General features: G+C 35.7%; 1 protein-coding gene across 2 annotated transcripts in view; it reads left to right on the plus strand.

Annotated features, from left to right (window-relative positions):
- LOC309487683 (polyamine-transporting ATPase 13A3-like) overlaps nucleotides 1-20,244 on the plus strand; it is a 200,300-nt gene that overhangs the window by 171,232 nt on the left and 8,824 nt on the right. For both annotated transcript variants that reach the window (XM_082155450.1, XM_082155451.1), the window contains exons 3-29: nucleotides 44-214; nucleotides 1,516-1,692; nucleotides 1,824-1,894; nucleotides 2,689-2,772; nucleotides 4,442-4,511; nucleotides 4,637-4,771; nucleotides 5,755-5,827; nucleotides 6,063-6,194; nucleotides 7,185-7,367; nucleotides 7,509-7,666; nucleotides 7,838-8,026; nucleotides 8,990-9,051; nucleotides 9,155-9,305; nucleotides 9,395-9,511; nucleotides 10,280-10,306; nucleotides 10,397-10,550; nucleotides 10,642-10,762; nucleotides 10,895-11,019; nucleotides 12,113-12,285; nucleotides 13,786-13,908; nucleotides 13,995-14,074; nucleotides 15,024-15,066; nucleotides 15,183-15,292; nucleotides 17,498-17,594; nucleotides 18,122-18,194; nucleotides 19,545-19,710; nucleotides 19,847-20,019. In XM_082155450.1, coding sequence (XP_082011576.1) covers nucleotides 44-214; nucleotides 1,516-1,692; nucleotides 1,824-1,894; nucleotides 2,689-2,772; nucleotides 4,442-4,511; nucleotides 4,637-4,771; nucleotides 5,755-5,827; nucleotides 6,063-6,194; nucleotides 7,185-7,367; nucleotides 7,509-7,666; nucleotides 7,838-8,026; nucleotides 8,990-9,051; nucleotides 9,155-9,305; nucleotides 9,395-9,511; nucleotides 10,280-10,306; nucleotides 10,397-10,550; nucleotides 10,642-10,762; nucleotides 10,895-11,019; nucleotides 12,113-12,285; nucleotides 13,786-13,908; nucleotides 13,995-14,074; nucleotides 15,024-15,066; nucleotides 15,183-15,292; nucleotides 17,498-17,594; nucleotides 18,122-18,194; nucleotides 19,545-19,710; nucleotides 19,847-20,019 — 3,238 coding nt within the window. The remainder of the gene's footprint in view (nucleotides 1-43; nucleotides 215-1,515; nucleotides 1,693-1,823; nucleotides 1,895-2,688; nucleotides 2,773-4,441; nucleotides 4,512-4,636; nucleotides 4,772-5,754; nucleotides 5,828-6,062; nucleotides 6,195-7,184; nucleotides 7,368-7,508; nucleotides 7,667-7,837; nucleotides 8,027-8,989; nucleotides 9,052-9,154; nucleotides 9,306-9,394; nucleotides 9,512-10,279; nucleotides 10,307-10,396; nucleotides 10,551-10,641; nucleotides 10,763-10,894; nucleotides 11,020-12,112; nucleotides 12,286-13,785; nucleotides 13,909-13,994; nucleotides 14,075-15,023; nucleotides 15,067-15,182; nucleotides 15,293-17,497; nucleotides 17,595-18,121; nucleotides 18,195-19,544; nucleotides 19,711-19,846; nucleotides 20,020-20,244) is intronic.

A 20,244-nucleotide genomic window follows, 5' to 3' on the forward strand; every position in this document is an offset into this window, starting at 1 on the left:
CTCTTATTTACAGTAGCTCATTGATTATCTTTCTGTGCAGGAGTTGAGCGGGTATCGGCTGTGCCGATGGAAGCTGGTTCTGGTGGGTTTAGGTGGTCTCTGTACAGGCGGTTTTCTTTTCCTGCTGCTTTATTGGATGCCTGAATGGTGTGTGAAGGCCACCTGCACACGGACCGCTGTCAGAGACGCAGAAGTCGCCCTCTTACGAAGCACTGTATGTCTTAAAACTTTACAAAACCTTACATTATCATGCGTTTTGAATCTGGATTGTATCTGGAAATTCTTAGAGAATTGCATTTATCTAAAATATCTATTGTAATACATACTATAAATGTTATTAAATATTACAATATTATTTTATTAATAAGACAGGAATGCCCCTAAAGAAATAAACAATAAATAAATAATGATGAATATTAAACCTAGAAACATTTATTGACCTATTCATCTTAGTTGATGTTCATTTCAACATTTACTAATGCATTATTAAAATCAAAAGTTGTATTGTTTAACATTAATGTACCTTAAACTAACATGAACAATTAACAGTTTTATTTTTATTTAGCAAATGCTAACAAAGATGAATAAATACTGTAACAAATGTATTGCTCATTGTTAGTTCATGTTAGTTAATGCATTAAAGCTACACTTTGTACTTTTTTGAGTTGATTCTTAGCAAAAAACACTTTGTTCTTTCAAAAGTATATGTGCTCATTAATGTGTAATTACTTCTACCAACTAATCAAGTATTCTTGTAAGCGTAGAATCTGCCATTTAGAACACATACGAGCGTGTCGCTCGAATGGCGGAAGCCATGTTGCGCCTCCATCTTGAAAATGCATTAGCCAAAGAGGGACATACCTGGAAATTCAAGCTTCGCCTTTCGCGTCTTTACTCAGTGGCACCGTGATGAATGCGAGGGGGAGATTACTCGCGACCCTAAAACGCCCTCGGTAGGGGAGGGGCTAGAAAGTAATATTCAGTTGATAGTCATATACAATTTCACCGCTAGATGGGAGAACATCCTACACAGTGTAGCTTTAATGTTAACAAATAAGACCTTTTTGTAAAGTGTTATCACTTTATCTGTGCATGTGCCTTTAGGTAGAGGAGTAACCTAAAGAATAAATATTTCAAATACTTCAACTTGATAGTCTTTAACATAATTCTGAATTACGGAATGCTTCAGACGTCATGTTCTTCAGTGGTAGATAATACTTAACTCTGAGTGAGCTAAATATTCATAATTTCTGGTGCGTCGAAAAAGAAAAAAAAACATCGGCAATCAAGTACATCACTTATTAAAGTGAAACATCATTCACACATTTTTTACTAAAATGACCTTGGATTTCTTTAATGTAATGCCACATTCCTTTTTTTATTCTTAGGCTTTGAGAAGTTGCCTGTAAATGTTTTTTTTTTAATGTTCATTAAGATTACAGTTTGTTTTAGTTGTTGCCTATTTGTAATAGAAAATGCTGTGTGTTTGGGTATAATCTGTTTGTTTGTCCATAGGACGAGTTTAAGCGCTGGTTTCGAGCGAGGGTTCGGATAATTTTGGCCCCTGGGAAGAACCCTTACGACAACCTGGCCTCTCAGACCGCCTCCCCTCAGGCCAATGACCACGCCCACAACCCCTCTGACTCCGCCCCTGAGAAAATCACCAGGAATCAAGGGGACCAGCATGTGCAGGTATTACATGCACAAACAAAATCTGTCTTATCCTTCAATGCCAATTCCACAAATTCTAGTTTTTGCAAACTAAACGATATAGTTAAGCTTCATTGGTGACTGAATAAGTGTCTTTTCTTTTTGTATTACAGATACGTTATTTTACCCTCCACAGCACTAAGTACTTTTGGAGCGACACCATACACAACTTTGAAGTATTGAAGTAAGGAAGCATGTCTGATTATAGCTCCTGAATCTTTAATGGGTAGCTCAGCCAAAAATGAAAATTCTGTCATCATTTACTCACCCAAATTGTTCCAAACCCATAAGACTTTCATTCATCATCTGAAACACAAATTTATATTTTTAATTAAATCTGGGAGATTTCTCTCCTTCTATTGAATGTCTATTCAGATGCTTCAATACGTTTATAAAGAGATCGTAATAGAAATCCATAAGGATCGAGTGTTAATCTAAAGCCGCTTTTCCAACATTGATCAGCAAACAATGTTTACAGAATTCAAATTTGGTCACAGAAGCTCAAGCACATTCGCTTGACTTGCGAGAACCAATGAGGTTCATTCTCGTGTTACACCGCATGTTTAAGCTTCCATAAGAACCAATGAGGTTTGTTCCTGCATGCAAGTGCGGTTGAGCTTCTGTTTATTTCCGCTGGCGCTGATCAATGTTCATATGTGAATAAAAGCCTAAATTAAATCTGTTCATCATAACAAAACAATCAAGTCTCTTCAGAAGACTTGGATTAAACTGCTCAATTCATATGGATTACTTTTACAATCTCTTTATGAACTTTTTGGTGAATAGACTGAAAATGGAGGGAGAGAAATCTCTTAGATTTCATAAAAAATATCTTTATTTGTGTTCCGAGGATGAACGAAAGACGGAATGACATGAGAATGAGAATTTTGTGGGAACTATCCCTTTAAGATTAGTGAAAATGTTACGCTGTGAATCCTTGATACTTTTGTTAAAACTATTGCCTCCTCTGTTCTGCAGAGGCCTGGAGGATCTGAGCATGACCTGCTCATCCGTTCACTCAAAGCACAGCGTCGGGCTCAACAAAAACCAGCAGGAGTACAGGTGAAACCTTTGGCTGAATTTGACATTTTTGGAGGTAAAGGCTCAGCAAAAAGGTTGTCCTGTCAAGGTCACCAATGTTAAGTTGGCCAACATAGATGAGGTTTTGTCGAAATTACCAAAGAAATTGGGATGGACTTGGAAGCATCATTTTAGTTGGATGGAAACATTATAAACAAATCACAATATGCCATTATTTTCTAGCAACAGTGTTTAAAAATCCACTATTTTGTATAATATTTTGGTAAAACTTTACAATAAGGTCTCATTTGTTAACATTAGTTAATGCAACTAATAATACATGAACTAATAATGATCAGTATATTGATTACACTTTATTTTAAGGTGTCCTTGTTACAGTGTAATAATGCAATTAAGTACTGAGTAATATTAATTCAAAATATGTACTTTAGGGTTAGGAGTTGGGTTTGGTTTCAGGTTAGTTGCTTGTAATTATGCATAATGTACTGTTATTACTATAGTAAGTACATGTAACATTTAACAAGGACACTGTAAAATAAAGTGTTAAAGGGATAGTTCACTTTGAAATTCATTTTTGGTATGTTTTAGCTTACCTCAAGGGCATCCAAGATGTAGGTGTCTTTTTTTCCGCGGTAGTTTCAATTTTGATATTTTTAGGTCAAACCGTTCTTGTCTGTCAGTCATATAATGCAGATGGTCACGGTCTCAAAACACAAGCACAGAGTCCAAATTAAAACAATTCCCCGTCGTCCAAATTAAACAATTCCCCATCGTAAGTACACATTGATGGCCTGAGACACGAAACGAGCGGTTTGTGTGAGAAAACGAACAGTATTTATATCGTTTTTACCTCTTATACGCAGACATGTCCGAGTGATCTGATCTGACGTGTACGCAGACTGGTGCATAGATATATACACTAGATGTCACCTTAAAGACATTCGTTCCAATGAACTGCCGTAGACAAAGCGACATCTAGTGTATATATATCTATGCACCAGTCTGCGTACACGTCACACACCAGGATGCGCGAGCGCCCTCAGATCACTTGGACGTGGCTGCGTATAAGAGCTAAAAACTATATAAATACTGTTCGTTTTCTCACACAAACCGCTCGTTTCGTGTCTTAGGCCATCAATGTGTACTTACGATGGGGAATTGTTTAATTTGGACGACGGGGAATTGTTTTAATTTGGACTCTGTGCTTGTGTTTTGAGACCGTGACCATCGACCTGCATTATCTGACTGACAGACAAGAACGGTTTGACCTAAAAATATCAAAATTGAAACTACCGCGGAAAAAAAGACACCTACATCTTGGATGCCCTTGAGGTAAGCTAAAACATACCAAAAATGAATTTCAAAGTGAACTATCCCTTTAACATATTTTATTACAGCATTTATTAACCTTTGTTAATGTTTGTTAATACAAATGTTTAACTTTGTGTTAGTTCGCAGTGCATTAACTAATATTAATAGGTACTTTTGATCTGAAAAAGTATTAGTCAATTCTGAGATTATTGTAAAGTGTTACCAATATTTCTAAAATATTTTAAAATATAGTTCCACGCATAAAAATATGTCACTAATAATGAAATGTTTTGTGGTGAGGCCATCCTAATTATTGAGCCCTGAACTGGATTGCATTGACTGTACAAATCTCACTTAGTCCTTTTCTTCTCTATTTTAGGAGATTTTTTTTCGGACTAAATGAAATAGACGTGAAAGTGCCTTCTCTTTTCAAGCTGCTAATTAAGGAGGTACGAGTGACATATGAAACTGACCCAGGCCGGAGAACGGCATGACACAGCATTGCTGACTCTGCTGTTGAGAATATGTCTTCTCGGGAAATAAGTGAACTGAAACTTCTCCATCTCTTTTTCAGGTCCTCAATCCTTTCTACATCTTCCAGCTCTTCAGTGTTATCCTGTGGTGTACCGATGAATATTATTACTACGCAATGGCCATAGTCCTCATGTCTGTCATATCAATAGCTACCTCTCTCTACACTATTAAAAAGGTAAGCAGGCTTGTAAAACGGTTTGCAACAGCATTTAAATATAAATATTTTATTTCCGTAATGATGTATTTTGAGTGGAACGGAATAGGGAGTGAGTGACATAGGGCAGAACTTGATTTAAAATTTTGGGATCATTGTGAGACTGACAAATAATAAGTCAATAATTATTTTCAAGTTTTGGCTATTAACTAAAAAAATCTTATGGATCATTAGAAATCTATGCTATACAAAATAATTATTTTGTATATATTTATAAATTAATAAAATATTTATATCATATTTTTATATAAAATACTTACATTCTGTTTTGTATTATATATATATGTATATTAAATTGTATTATAATGTTATTTTATTAAAGACAAAAATGCCTGAATAAAAAAAAAAGATGTTTTGGCCTGTATTAGTCTAGAATTTTAATATTGACCATTATAGTTAGTTATTTTGTATAATATGCAACATAATTATTGTACTCTATACATACTATAAATGTTATACTCTATACTATTTTAAATGTAATATTATTATTAAATATTTAAATACTATAAAAAAAAAAACTCTCCCCACAACCATAACCCTAAAAATAAGTAAATAAACTAATACTAATTTAAATTTCATTTTTCATTTTCATTAAAGACAAAAATTCCCCAATTCATTTTACAAAGCTTTTACATTTTAAGATCTGTTTTTGTAGAATAACAAGCACTGACGAATCATGCATATTAAAACTATAGACATTTATTGTAATGTAAAATGAATGTAACAATTTGATTACTCTTAATATATGAGTATGAAGTTGGATTTTAGAGATATCAAGCTTAGCTGTTAGTTATAGGGCGTATCCAAGGTTAGAGTTGATGCTAATTTTCTGATTGCGTAACTGAGATATGCTAACAGTTAATGTGTGCCTATTAGATTTACTGCTGCCTGCACACGCAAATGTTTATTGGTTCTTCACAGGAACATTTTCTTTTGTTTTACAGCAATATGTAATGCTACACGACATGGTGGCAACACACAGTACTGTTCGAGTTACGGTCTACAGGGGCGAAAACGGTACGGCTCAGAGTGAAGAAAATGCTTTTTCAGTATATTTGTAATGATGTACACTGCTGCAGGCCTGGGTTACCTGCTGCAGGGAGTCTGATGTAGTGGCCAAAGTCACGATGACTCAGCACTGTGCAAGGAAGCATGGGTAATAAGTGATCTGCTGAGACAGACTGGTTTTATTTCACTGCTCGCTCTTCCCCACCCTCCCTCCCTCTCTTTGGCTCCTGTTTTTGCTGTACAGAAACGGAGGAAGCCCTGTCCACAGACTTGGTCCCTGGTGATGTCATCGTCATCCCCAGCAACGGGATCATCATGCCCTGTGATGCCGTGCTCATCTGTGGAACCTGCATTGTTAATGAGAGCATGCTCACAGGTGATTGGCTGCATCCAACTGTGATGTCATAACAACCGAGCCCACTAGAGAGGGGCAATATAGCTTAAATTTTATGTATATAAACTAACTATAAACCAAATTTGCTACTGAAGTTTACATTGGAGACGCTTTTAAACATCTGTATATAAATTATATGGTAACACTTTACAATAAGTTTCCATTAGATAACTTTAGTTAATGCATTAATTAACAATGAGCAATACATTTGTTGTTGTATTTATTATTCTGTTATTGTAAGTTAATACATTTACAACTGTTCATTGTTAGTTCATGATAGCTAAGATCCATTAAATAATATTAACAGATACATCTTTTGTTTTTAAAATGTGTTCTTAATTGTTGAAATTACATTAACTAAGATGAATTAATGCTCTAGAAGTATTTTTAATTGTTAGTTCATGTTAACTAAAATGGGTATCTAATGTTAACAAATCTAACCTTATTGAAGTTTTATTAAAATTTGAATAAATGTTTGAATTAAAATAATAATAATGTTATTGTGATTAGGATTTTACTGTTAATAATTTCCAGTAAAAGTTTATTTACTTTAGTTGTCTTTTCTGAAATTTCTTTGAATTTTGTGATAATAAAAATCATGAGCATCATGCTAATTAACTCTAAATAGTATTACAGATTTCATTTTATCTTCTGTTTATTATTAATTGCTAATATTATCATTTGTAACAGTTATTTCTTAATTGATTATAATGTTTATTATGTGAGAAAAATAAAGTATGGGTAAAACTATTTTACAGTGTCATTGTTACATGTACTTACCATAGTAATAACAGTAAATTATGCATAATTACATGCAACTAACCCTAAACCAAACCTAATCCTAACCCTATAGTAAGTACATGTTGTTAATTAATATTACTCAGTGCTTAAATATATAATAACACTGAAACAATGATGCCTTAAAATAAAGTGTAACCGAATTGTGTTTATTTCCATGTTCTCCTCTCTCAGGTGAGAGTGTTCCGGTCACCAAGACGGATCTTCCGAACCCTCAGCTGGACAAGAAGGGTGGGGATGGTGACATGATCTACGGCACGGAGGAACACAAGAGACATACGCTCTTCTGCGGCACGAACGTCATACAGACCCGCTACTACACGGGAGAAATGGTTAAAGCTGTGGTAGTGCGGACAGGTTAGAAGCCAGAATTACTGCAATGTATCGTGGGATATATCTGATGCTGCCTTGCATTTGGTACCTTAGTAGACAGCATAATTGTGCTGCCTATCTGATGCTTAAAATGCAGTTTCTTGATGTTTTCTTTTTCTCTTCTAGGTTTCAGCACTGCTAAAGGGCAGCTCATCCGGTCTATCCTGTACCCCAAACCCACAGACTTTAAGCTGTACCGGGACGCCTACCTGTTCCTGCTGTGCCTGGTGGCGGTTGCCAGCATCGTCTTTGTCTATTCTTTAGTCATGAAAATCATAAATCAGGTTTTTATCCATCTTTACGGTCTTAAAAAGAGCAGCATCACATTGTTGTGATGTCAGTCCCTCTTAGTTGTAGGATGTATAACAGAATTTGTGTAAATGGGATGCAGCTTTGAGCAGAATTTTTAATTATGTAAATGCTAGAAAAATTTGATTTTGATGTGTACTCTGCAGGAACCAGTAAAGGAGATCATAGTCAAGTCTCTGGACATTATTACCATCACGGTGCCGCCTGCGCTGCCGGCAGCCATGACAGCGGGCATCGTCTATGCTCAGCGGCGTCTCAAGAAAGTGGGGATATTCTCCATCAGCCCTCAAAGAATTAACATCTGTGGGCAGCTGAACCTGGTGTGCTTTGACAAGGTAAATGTGGGAAACCTTTTTGTGTTTGGTGAAACCTGAAATAGTCGAAAATTAAATAAAAGTCAGATATTCTGGATGATTTTAAAAACAACTCTTCTTTAACACACTCATTACCATTTAATCTGGTTATTTTTGTAAAACTAAATTGGGGTGACATTTTGGCACCGACCTCAGTGCCTAATAATAAACTGTTACTTAATTCACAGTTTGTTTTTACAATACATACCGTTTCAAAGCAGCTTTACAGAAACTGCAAGTTTCTTTATTACAGAGTGATCTGTTATCAGAGGTGACTGTCAAAGTTATGTCCATATTTAAAAAATGTACAGTTCTAAGATAATACAAATCATGCAGTTAGCTAATATCATGTATTTATTTAAGGAAGAAACAATGAGCTCATTAAAGTAATTATTACAAGTTGTGGATATAATGAGTAAAAATACTCAGTTTAATAATTTTTTTAAAACTTTTATAAATTATTATTCTTATACTTAATAGTTATCTAATAATTTAATATTTATTTAATAATTTCATTAAAGTTTACTAATAATAACAAAAAAATGGTTTAATAAACCCTTACTTTTTATATTATTATTATTATTATTATTATTACTACTACTACTACTACTACTACTGGTAATTGCAATTTGCAATAAGGTCTCATTTGTTAACATTTAATAAATGACTAACTAACAATGAGCAACGCATTTGTTATTTATTAATCTTTGTTAACATTAATTAATAAAAACAGCTGTTCGTTGTTGATGTTTGTTCGCAGTGCATTAACTAATGTTAAACATTTTTAAGTGTTACCATTTAAACTATTATTTATGTATTAGTGCTATTGATATCAATAAAATAAACATTAATAATGTCAATTCAATAATGCTAATAATAATAATAATAATAATAAGAAATTATTTTTAGACATTTTAAATATTGTATTATTCTGTATAATTTCAGACAGGCACCCTCACAGAAGATGGTCTGGACATGTGGGGAATTCAACGAACAGAAGATGGCAGGTAAGATAAACTAGATAAACCAGAACATTCTCATTTGTTTTTTAAATTAACACGGAGGAACCTTTAATTGTCTTTTTTTGACCAAAGAATCTCTCTTCCCTAGATTCCACCATTCAGAAGAAAAAGCAGATGATAAGAGTTTAGTAACAACCAAGTTTGTCTCCTGCATGGCCACCTGTCACTCCCTCACTAAGATTGAGGGCCAGCTCTCTGGAGATCCACTCGACCTCAAGATGTTCGAGGCCACAGGCTGGGTCAGGAGAACAGATTGTTATATCGTCATTCAAGTTTTGAAACAAGTTGTACTTGTTTTTAAATTTTTTTGTCTATCTATGGTCTTTAGATCTTGGTGGAAGCCACCGAGGAGGAGACGGCTCAACACGACCGCATTGAACTCACTTATGTAAAACCGCCAAATCAGCTTCTGCCTCCACCAGTTATATCACCTGAACAGGACATGGTGAGCATTTAAAAAATCTCATTTATCCCTGTGATGGCAAAGCTGAATTTTTGGCTGTCATTACTCAAGTCTTCAGTGTCACAAGAAACTCAAAGGTCTTCACGGCAACCTGTCAAAATAAAGGTTTGGTTTAATGTCAAGAAAATGTGACAGAAATATACTGTTGTAAAATATAGTTAATAATAATTTATTATTATTAGTGTTTGTATTATTACAATTAATCTTGTAGAATAGAACCTATCATGATTATTCTTCCATGTTTTAAATTTAAAAAAATAAAGCTCTTGATTGGCAGAAAAATTTAAAGAATTTTAACACAGAATATTTTTGGAGAAAAAAAAAAAACATTTAATAGAAATGAACAAAAACAAAGTTTAATAAATTGCTGTTTTTAAGAATTAAATTAATTAGACATTCTTTTTGATTATTTAAATTGAATTAAACCATTAAAATGGAATCCAGAAAAATGTAAACGTTAAAAATGGAATTTAGGAAAAAAAAAAAAGAAAAAAAAATTCATAGGGCTTTGACACGTTTCATCAATTTATTGCATCCTTGCTGAATATTTTTTTTTACAAAATTAAAAAAAATCTTTCTGACCCCAAGTTTTTTAATGGTAATGTACATATTCTGCCCATGAAGCTAGATATAATAAATGTCTTACACATGTTTGGTGAGCATTTCTCTGTTTATTACAGTCTAAATTATGTGTTTAAAAATATCAGTGTATTTAAAACATTGTTCTGATCTCTTGTGGTTTCCTTTCAGGAACTGTCAGAACTCTATGAGCTCTCGGTATGTACAAAGGCTATTATTTGATGAATTTATGAATTTCATTATGAACGTATATGGGTGTGTACATGCTTTCTGTCGTGTCTCGTGCAGGCGTCCTATATGATCGGTATTGTGCGGCAGTTCTCCTTCTCCTCTGCCCTGCAAAGAATGAGTGTGGTCGTTCGTCAGATTGGAGAGAGACGTATGGATGCGTATCTGAAAGGAGCACCGGAGGTTGTGGCAAGCCTGTGTAAGAAAGAATCAGGTGAGTGGAAGTTCCGCCCATTATTATCATCTTTTCCTGAATTTCAAATCAACATTGAATTTTTTAATTTTTTTCTCACAACGCATCACAGTACCAGAGGATTTTGCAGAGGTTCTGGAGGACTACACCAAACAGGGTTTTCGGGTCATTGCGCTGGCACACAGACGACTAGAATCCAAACTTACATTTCACAAAGTGCAGAACATTAACAGGTAAAGTTTAAACTTCATTAAACTCTTTACTAATGTCTTTTATAAAATTATTTGCATTGTTATGCTGTGACTTTTATCATGTTGTGCCACTATGTGTTTAATGCCAAGGTGTGTTTGGTTTCTCTTCTACAGGGATCAAATTGAGAAAAATATGGATTTTCTGGGTTTGATTATCATGCAGAACAAGCTGAAAACAGAAACTCCGGGGGTTCTGGAAGATCTACGACGTGCCAACATACGCACCGTTATGGTCACAGGTAAACAAGACTTTTTCCTGGCTTGCAACTGTGTAATTTCAGGAAAAACTGGGAGTTTAATACAGTTCCTGAATAGTATTTTCAAAAGGTAATTTTAAACATGGTTATTCACATACATTTTATAGAATACCGTTCAAAAGTTTGGACTCAGTGAGATTTTTGAAAAGTCTCTAATGCTCGCCAAGGCTGAATTTATTTGATCAAAAATACAGTGAAAGCAGTGATATTGTGAAATATTATTACATTTTTCCTGTGATGGCAAAGCTGAATCTTCAGGATCATTACTCCAGTATTCAGTGACACACGTTTCTTGATTTGATGCTCGAGAAACATTTCTTATAATTATCAATGTTGAAAACACTTGTGCTGCTTAATATTTTTGTGGAAACGGTCATAATTTTTTTTCCCAGGATTCTTTAAAGAATTCAAAAGAACAGCATTTATTTGAAATAGAAATCTTTTGTAACATTATAAATGTCTTTGTCACTTTTGATCAATTTAATAATTTTTTTCTGAATAAAAGTATTTCTGGCGCAAAACTTTTGAACGGTAATGTACATGTTCTACCCATGAAGCTAGATATAATAAATGTTTTGTCCCAATTGTGCTTGTGGCCTTTCTGACCGGATATTCTGGTTCAGTTACTTTCTGCTTACCTTATTTGTGTTTAGTTTGAAGTGTTTGAGGATGGTAGGGCGTTTAGAATGATCAGCCATGGGCAGACAGACAGGAGTCTGGGAGCTTTGAAGCTTAATTCATTAGGTATTCCTGGAATCTGGTCTAATAAGGTTCTCAGCTCTCCAGATTACCAGCCAAGCGGTCCAAAGTTCAGACGAGGCTGAATGCAGCATTGTGAACTTAAGCAGATTGAGTTTGTACATGACCCACGCTTACAATCATGAGGAACACTGGGTCATTGCCAGATATCAGCCATCATTACTGTTCACTTACAAAAAAGTACCATTATACCAGTATAATGGATGTGTACCAAGGTCCAAAAGAATGGGGTTTAAAAATGACACCTTTAGTGTATTACTTTTAGTAAGGTTTTTCTTTCTTATTTTCTTCATCTTCATCTTCCTCTTTTGTACAGGTGACAACATGCTGACGGCCATCTCTGTGGCACGAGACTGCGGCATGATTCAGCCGCAAGACAGAGTCATTATTGCCGACGCTCTTCCCCCTAAAGACGGCCAGGCTGCCAAGATCAACTGGCACTACGCCGACAAACCCGGCAAACCCTCGAACAAGCCCACCAAACTAGAGGTCAGTGTGCCGTCTACTGGCCAGAACCTGTCACTGCTGTCACAGGAATGTTACATGTGAAGCTTTTTTTTCAGCTTGTCCTTTAGTAAAATCACTTTTACAGTAGGACACTTACAATGAAAGTACTCAAGGCCATACAATATACATAAAAAACCCCTTTGGTAAATGAAGTCTGCATGAAACAGAAGTCTTTTCTTCAATATTGTGATGTATTTGTGAGAATTTATTTTGTCCATTGGTAATTGATTGGGTGGTTGTGGTTTGCTATTGCTGTGATGTCATGTGAGTGACAGGTTGCCCCGCCCTTGTGCCAGTAAACGCGTCATCAGAGAAGAGAAGAGATGCTGCAAGAGGGAGGGGAAGTTATTTTGATGAAAGATTTTGAGGGCACACGAGTTTAAAATAAATGATTGTGCACGGGTTAATCATTTGTGGAAAATGCTGCAGTACAAGAGTGGTCCATTCTGATTTAAAGGAGAACTCCGGTGAATTTTTAAGTTAATCTTGATCGTTTTACCTTTGTGAGTACTGTCTATAGAAAAAAAAAACGAACCGGATCGGTGCTTGCAACGCGGAGCTGTTACAGTTAATGCCCAGAGCTCCCATTCAGCTAAAACGGCAGTTATGGGGGCATTAACCTAAATAGTGTCTTTGTGCCTCTTTACAGACACAAAATGCAATTAAAATGTCTGTCCAACATGAACAGGGCCCTTACATGACAACAAGATGCGTTTAGCAACTTAGCCATTGTTTAAACTCACCTAAATAGTGTTTTAGACGGCTAGCTGTGGTCTCGCGCTGAAGTCCCGTGGGAACTCAGTTGTAGCCGGAAAAAGTGCGTGTGAAATATATATATATATATATATATTTTTTTTTTTTTTTTTTTTTTAAACCACTTCAGGGGAAATCCCGCCCTGCAGCTGATTCTAAGGTTTTCATTGGTCATGTCAATCGTCACTGTAACCTAAACCAATGAAATCAGCTGCAGGGTGGGATTTCCGCTGAAGTGGTTTGGGGAAAAAAATCGCGCACATAGTGCAGGTGGGAGGAGCGTCGTGTTCCGGCTACAACTGAGTTCCCACGGGACTTCAGCGCGAGACCACAGCTAGCCGTCTAAAACACTATTTAGGTGAGTTTAAACAATGGCTAAGTTGCTAAACGCATCTTGTTGTCATGTAAGGGCCCTGTTCATGTTGGACAGACATTTTAATTGCATTTTGTGTCTGTTAAGAGGCACAAAGACACTATTTAGGTTAATGCCCCCATAACTGCCGTTTTAGCTGAATGGGAGCTCTGGGCATTAACTGTAACAGCTCTGCGTTGCAAGCACCGATCCGGTTCGGTTTTTTTTTCTATAGACAGTACTCACAAAGGTCTAACGATCAAGATTAACTTAAAAATGCACCGGAGTTCTCCTTTAATGGTGACTTTAAAAACAACAATGTTATCGATAAAGCTTTAGCTTCAGCATCTCTCTGTACTTGTGTTCTCTGATGGCAGGAGATGGAAATTATTATGGAAGATGGGAATTCTGAGACGAGACCACAGGAACAGTATCACTTTGCCATGAGCGGAAAATCTTTTGCCGTTATTATTGAGCATTTCCAGGACCTGCTACAGAAGGTTGGCTGAAAGCATATTTGCTTTTTATACCATATTTACACATGTGTGTCGTAATATTATATATGATATCTATGGTGTTGTTGTAGCTGGTGCTTCATGGAACAGTATTTGCAAGGATGGCGCCTGACCAGAAGACTCAGCTTGTTGAAACATTGGAAAGTGTAGAGTGAGTATTAAACAAACACACGCACACCATGATGGCTCATTATCTATTCATATCTAATTTGCACAAACCCCAATGAAAATATCTATAATGAATATACACTACTGTTTAAAAGTTTGTGGTTAGTAAGATAAAAAAAAAATATATATATATATATATGAAGCATTGATAATAAGAAATCAGAATATTAGAATTATTTCTGAAGGATTATGTGACACTGAGGACTGGAGTAATGATGCTGAAAATTCAGCTTTGCTGTCACAGGAATAAATTACATTTTAAAATATATTTTTAAATTGTATTAATATTTCACATTATAACTATTTTACTGTATTTTTGATCAAATAAACTTTGAGCATAAGAAGCATAACTTCTTTTAAAAACATTTTTAAAAACTTGGCGGTAACACTTTAGTTTAGTGTCCAATTATCACTATTAACTAGTTGCTTATTAGCATGCATATTACTAGGATATTTATTAGTACTTACAAAGCACATATTAATGCCTTACTCTAGATCCCTTAATCCTACCCAATACAGAAACTTAACTACCTTACTAACTATTAATAAGCAGTAATTAGGAGTTTATTGTAGTTAATAGTGAGAATTGGACCATAATATAAAGTGTGACCAAACTTACTAACCACAAACTTTTGAAAGGCAGTTGTATGTTTGTTTCTTTTTAAGCTTTAATTGGCTAGAATAATTAAAGTTACAGTTTTGCCTGGCAGAGGATAAAATGGGAAATTATATACACATAGACTTGAATTAAGGGCCTGAGCCATAACTAGAGACTATATCATCAAGATTAGGCTGGTATTTTGACTTGGTCCAGTAGGCAACCATCTAGCAGCCTAGAAACCACTCACAACACTTTAACATTGTGACAATGAGTTTTCGTTAGCCAAGTAAAATCTTGCTAAACTTTTTCTTTTTTCTGCTCTCTGCTGCAGTTATTTTGTAGGAATGTGTGGAGATGGAGCGAACGACTGTGGGGTGAGAGACTTTAAAAAATCTGTTGTAAAACCTTTTCAATGGTGTGTCTTTTACACCTGTCATATGTTCTGAAAGTGTGATTTGTAGCTGCTGACGTCTGTCTGTTTGTTGCTCAGGCACTGAAGAGAGCTCATGCTGGGATCTCCCTGTCAGAGCTGGAGGCTTCAGTGGCGTCTCCCTTCACCTCCACAACTCCCAGCATCACCTGCGTGCCCAATCTGATCAGGTCTCCTTACTGCACCACAGCACGGCTCTGTTTTAATGCAGCCCTATTATGAGAAATCAAAACTTTCAGTATCTTTTGAAACAGTTCATTGTTCTACAACACGCTGTAAGTTTCAATACTCAAAACATCTTCAGTCCAAAAACTGCATATATTTTTACTGCAGAAATTTGGCTTCTGACCTCAGAAACCCAAAAATGCATGACGTTTCGCATTATACATCAACAGTACCTTTGATTAGGGTAGCACAATGAATAAACAATAAGGGCAATTAACAAAAGGGCAAATAAAGGGCTTCATGGAATTAAAATAGCAATACATATTTGTATTGTAATTTTACAGTTGTGTTGTAAAATGAAATGATTATAATTACATTTTTCCTGGATTCTTTATTATTACAATGGTAATATTACTTATAATATATCATTATTATTATTGTATGACACATTTTTTTGGCTAAATTGTGCTGACCTACAAACAAGCACAGCAAACCTAGAGCTTTTTTTTGTCATTTTTAATCAATATTGCAATTTATTATTTATTTATTTATTTATTTTCACTAAATTCATAAGGAGGATGGAGAACAGGCATAGGAAAACACAGAAGAGCCAGAAAGAGAGTAGATATAAAATAACTCTTTTGGGTTTGATTAACTTTTTAAAGGAACACTCCACCGTTTTTTCAAATAGGGCTTATTCACCTTCTTTCCCACATTTAGATAGGTGGGCAAATGCATTTTTGTCTCAGTGCATGCATTGTTTTAGTTTGACAGGGTCGGCGTGAGCTTAGCTTAGCATAATGAATGGAATCCTTTGTTGCCAGCTAGCATGTCCTGAATAAAAGTGATATAAAAAAAAAAAACCCTACCTAATTACTTCTTGTGGCCTGCGTATTCACAACAAGCACAAATAGCGATGCAGATTAACACTAGGCGATTTCCTAGGCAGATATTGACTTATATATTAAGGACTATATTAGGGGGAAGCACAGGCGAAGCACTGCTACTTGGGCGTGATATCTCTGCGCACAAGTAGCAGTGCTTTGCCTGTGCTTCCCCCTAATATAGTCCCAAGTCAAAATCTGCATAGGAAATCGCCTAGTGTTAATCTGCATCGCTATTTTTACGTGTTGTGAATACGCAGGCTACAAGAAGTAATTAGGTGGGGTTTTTTTATTTTTTATATCACTTTTACTCAGGACATGCTAGCTGGCAACAAAGGATTCCATTCATTATGCTAAGCTAAGCTAGCGCCAACCCTGTCAAACTAAAACAATGCATGCACTGAGACAAAAATGCATTTGCCCACCTATCTAAATTTAGGAAAGAAGGTGAATAAGCCCTATTTCAAAAAACGGTGGAGTGTTCCTTTAATAATTTTGTATTAAAGTTTTTGCCTTGAAGGAGCAGTAAGTGATATCTGAGAAACACTGTTGATATTTGAAATCGACATCCAAACAAACACACCCCTATCCGAATGAAACACCCTTTCCCTTCATTGCTCCGCCCCCAAAATAATAAACACGCTGTGCTCCACAGGCAACGGCTAGCTGGCGCATCAGACAGCTCGTGCAAATATACAGCGATACAGATACAGCATATCTTGGTTATTTGAAACAGCAAAAAAACAATGCTACTCACATATCGAGCAGAAGCAAAGCAACCTAAAAGGCTCTCTGATGTCTCTCCAGCGCTGGAAAGCTTTTCTAATATTAACGCGGGTCCTAGCTCTTGCCTGATCATAACCCTTCTTTTTCCAATAATATTTCCTCTTTGGTAATATCCCAGCCATCTCTCTTTCTACAGTCTTTCTGCAAATGCCCCTCTTGCTCACTCTCTCTCTCCTTCCTATCATGAGCGGATACGCCCCCTACTTCTGATTGGCTTAACAAGTGTTTTGTGGTCAGTGCATTGGTCCAATCCACTTTGTTTTTCTCCTATTTACACAACCAATACTATGAACAAACTTATTTTTCAGCACACACAAAACAGAAATCTATCAAATATTCACAAAACTGTTTGTTTGGTTGTTGATTTCAATTTCCAACAGCGTTTCTCAGAAATCACTTACTGAACCTTAAATGAACCACAATGAGTTGATGAGGGTGCCTGTTTTGGCCTTCAACATTGTAGACCATTTAACCCAATGACAAATGTCCTTTGTACAAAATTGTCTTGTTTGCTGAGTCTCACTTGTTGTTTCTCCACAGGGAGGGACGGGCGGCTCTCATCACCTCCTTCTGTGTGTTTAAGTTCATGGCTCTGTACAGTATTATTCAGTGCCTCAGTGTTGCCCTTCTCTACTCTGTAAGTTCCCCTGTCATGATTTCAACCACAACAATTGACTGAACTGTAGTTAATATACATCTTTGACTGCATCTGAAATCGCATACCTCCTTACTATATAGTAGGCGGAAAACAGTATGTGACAAAAGAAGTATGTCCGAATTCAGAGTAATCATAAATGAATAGGCAAATTTACCCGGATGACCTACAACTTCTGGCGAGATTCTGAAGTGTGCATATGATGGGCTCTTTACTATCCCATGAGGCCACGGGAGAGGATTTATGAATGGTTGCTGGTAGGTCGTGTGACAGTGACAACATGGCGGATGTAGTACATCCATTTTATATTCATACTACACACAGTCACTCTATATAGAACATACTTTTTTAGAGGTCGTGAAGTAATTACTTGTTCAAAATAAGTACCTACTCAAGAGAGTATGCTATTTCGGACGCAGCCGGTTTTCTGTGCTTGAAGACAGATTGTGAGTAACCAAAGATCATTAGTTCTCGTTGAGATTGCTTATACAATTAATAATGCATTTCAGATTCGCAGTAACCTGGGCGACTTCCAGTTTCTCTTCATCGACATAGCCATCATTCTTCTTATTGTCTTCACCAGTGAGTGTCATCTGTATTGTCTTTCTTGTTCAGCTCAAATTTATCTTAGCATTGCCTTTTGTTTTAGCCTTTTCTATCTTTTTAGTTTTTATGAATTATGCAGGAACGCAAACTAGTTTCTGGTCATCTGGTTTGAACCCTTTAACCTCCACAATGCATTTCTCATTGCATTTAACTCACCAAATGTGATATAATAGAGAATACACAGAAAATTAAATTAGAATATAATATAGGACTGTTCTGTATAGTATCCATTGTGATTACATTGCATAAGATCAGGGAAATAAATGGAGTAATTAGCCAATTTGGATTGTATGTGGTCAGTAAGCATTTAGATTGAACTTTTAAGAGTTTGAGCTTATGGAAATCGAGGTGCGTTATTAATTAATTGTAAGCAGTGGTGGACGAAGTACACAAATCAAGTACTTGAGTAAAAGTACACATACCCTAATAAAATAGTACTGTAGTAAAAGTAGTTGAGTAAAACTACAAAAGTAGATTTTTAATGTACTCCAGTATTAAAAGTATACAGCTCTGATCGATGAACCATGTTTATTATTCATTCTAGTCATTATCTTATTATTATTTTAAGGTGTCTGTGTTACACTGTAATTTAAATTTTAAGTACTGAGTAATAATAATTAACAACATGTCATGTACTCACTATAGGGTTGTTTTTAGGGTTAGTTCATGTAATTAAGTACAATTTGTAGTAATCACTATAGTAGCTACTTGTAACGTGTAACAAAGACACTGTAAAATAAAGTGTTACCTGAGAAAGTTTAGTGCAGACATTTGATTTATTGTTCTGCAAATAAACCAACATTTTATTAAAATGTTTTGTAATACTACTTATATTTACAGCTGACAGTCATGACGTAAATATGATTTTCATCTACAATAATAAATATAAAAATCTGGCATTTAGTAACTTACTTTTCATGGAATTCAAGCTATTACATTATCCCAGTTCCCAATTCATTTTGTCCCGATTATTGAATCAGTGAGCTGTTTGAATCAGTCCGATTCGTGAATGAATCTTTCAGTTAAATTTGTGAACGGGTTCATTGGAAAAAATCGCCACGTCCATGAATCGAGTGGCTATTTCTTCAAAATAAACCAGAAACGATATGTTATTATGAAATGTAGTGGAGCAAAAAGTATGATATTATGCTTTGGAATCAAGTGGTGGAAGTTTCCTAACAAAAAAAAAATACTGATAAAGTACAGATTCTTGAAAAATGTACTTGAGTAAAACTACTTAATTACTGTCCACCACTGATTGTAAGTACATTATTGATTCTTTTTGCTGTAATTTCTCTCTTTTTCGCTTTCCCCACCCACTCCTAGTGAGTTTGAACTCCGCATGGAAGGAGCTCGTCGCCCGAAGACCTCCCTCCGGTCTCGTCTCAGTTCCTCTCCTTTTCTCAGTTCTGACCCAGATTCTCATTTGCCTGGGTTTCCAGATCATGAGCTTTCTCTTGATCCAAAAATTCGACTGGTACTCCAAGCCAGAGTGAGTATTCTGCGCTGCCTCCAATGCAGAACAACTGATGTTTTTTGCCCTAACCTTATAGTTGCATTAAAAACAATCTTCTAGTCTGACTGCAGCTCAAGGTCATTGTTTTTGGTGCTTGTTCTGTAATTTACAGTATCTACAACTGCTCTGCTCCTCATCACATGGATAACTCCTCCAAGCCCAAAGAAGAAAAAATCATGAACGATGTGAATACCACACTCTTCTTCATCTCCTCGTTTCAGTACCTCATTGTTGCTGTTGTTTTCTCCAAAGGAAAACCTTTTCGCCAGCCCAGCTACAAGAACTGTAAGGATGAACCTTTTTCAACTTAATGCATTCACAGTGCAGTGTAACAGACATATCACAAGGCAGAAATGTTTTGATATCATTTATAATTGCATGTTTTACATTCTTTTTCTCCCAATTTTATGCATATATTATTTTAAAGAAGTTTGAGTACATTTTGAAAATTGCCAGTTGACTTAAATGTCTAAAATAAAAAAATGAACATGTGAGCAAGCAAATCTAGTT

Source organism: Leuciscus leuciscus (genome assembly GCF_965113295.1).
Source record: "Leuciscus leuciscus genome assembly, chromosome: 23".
Taxonomy (NCBI): Eukaryota; Metazoa; Chordata; class Actinopteri; order Cypriniformes; family Leuciscidae; genus Leuciscus; species Leuciscus leuciscus.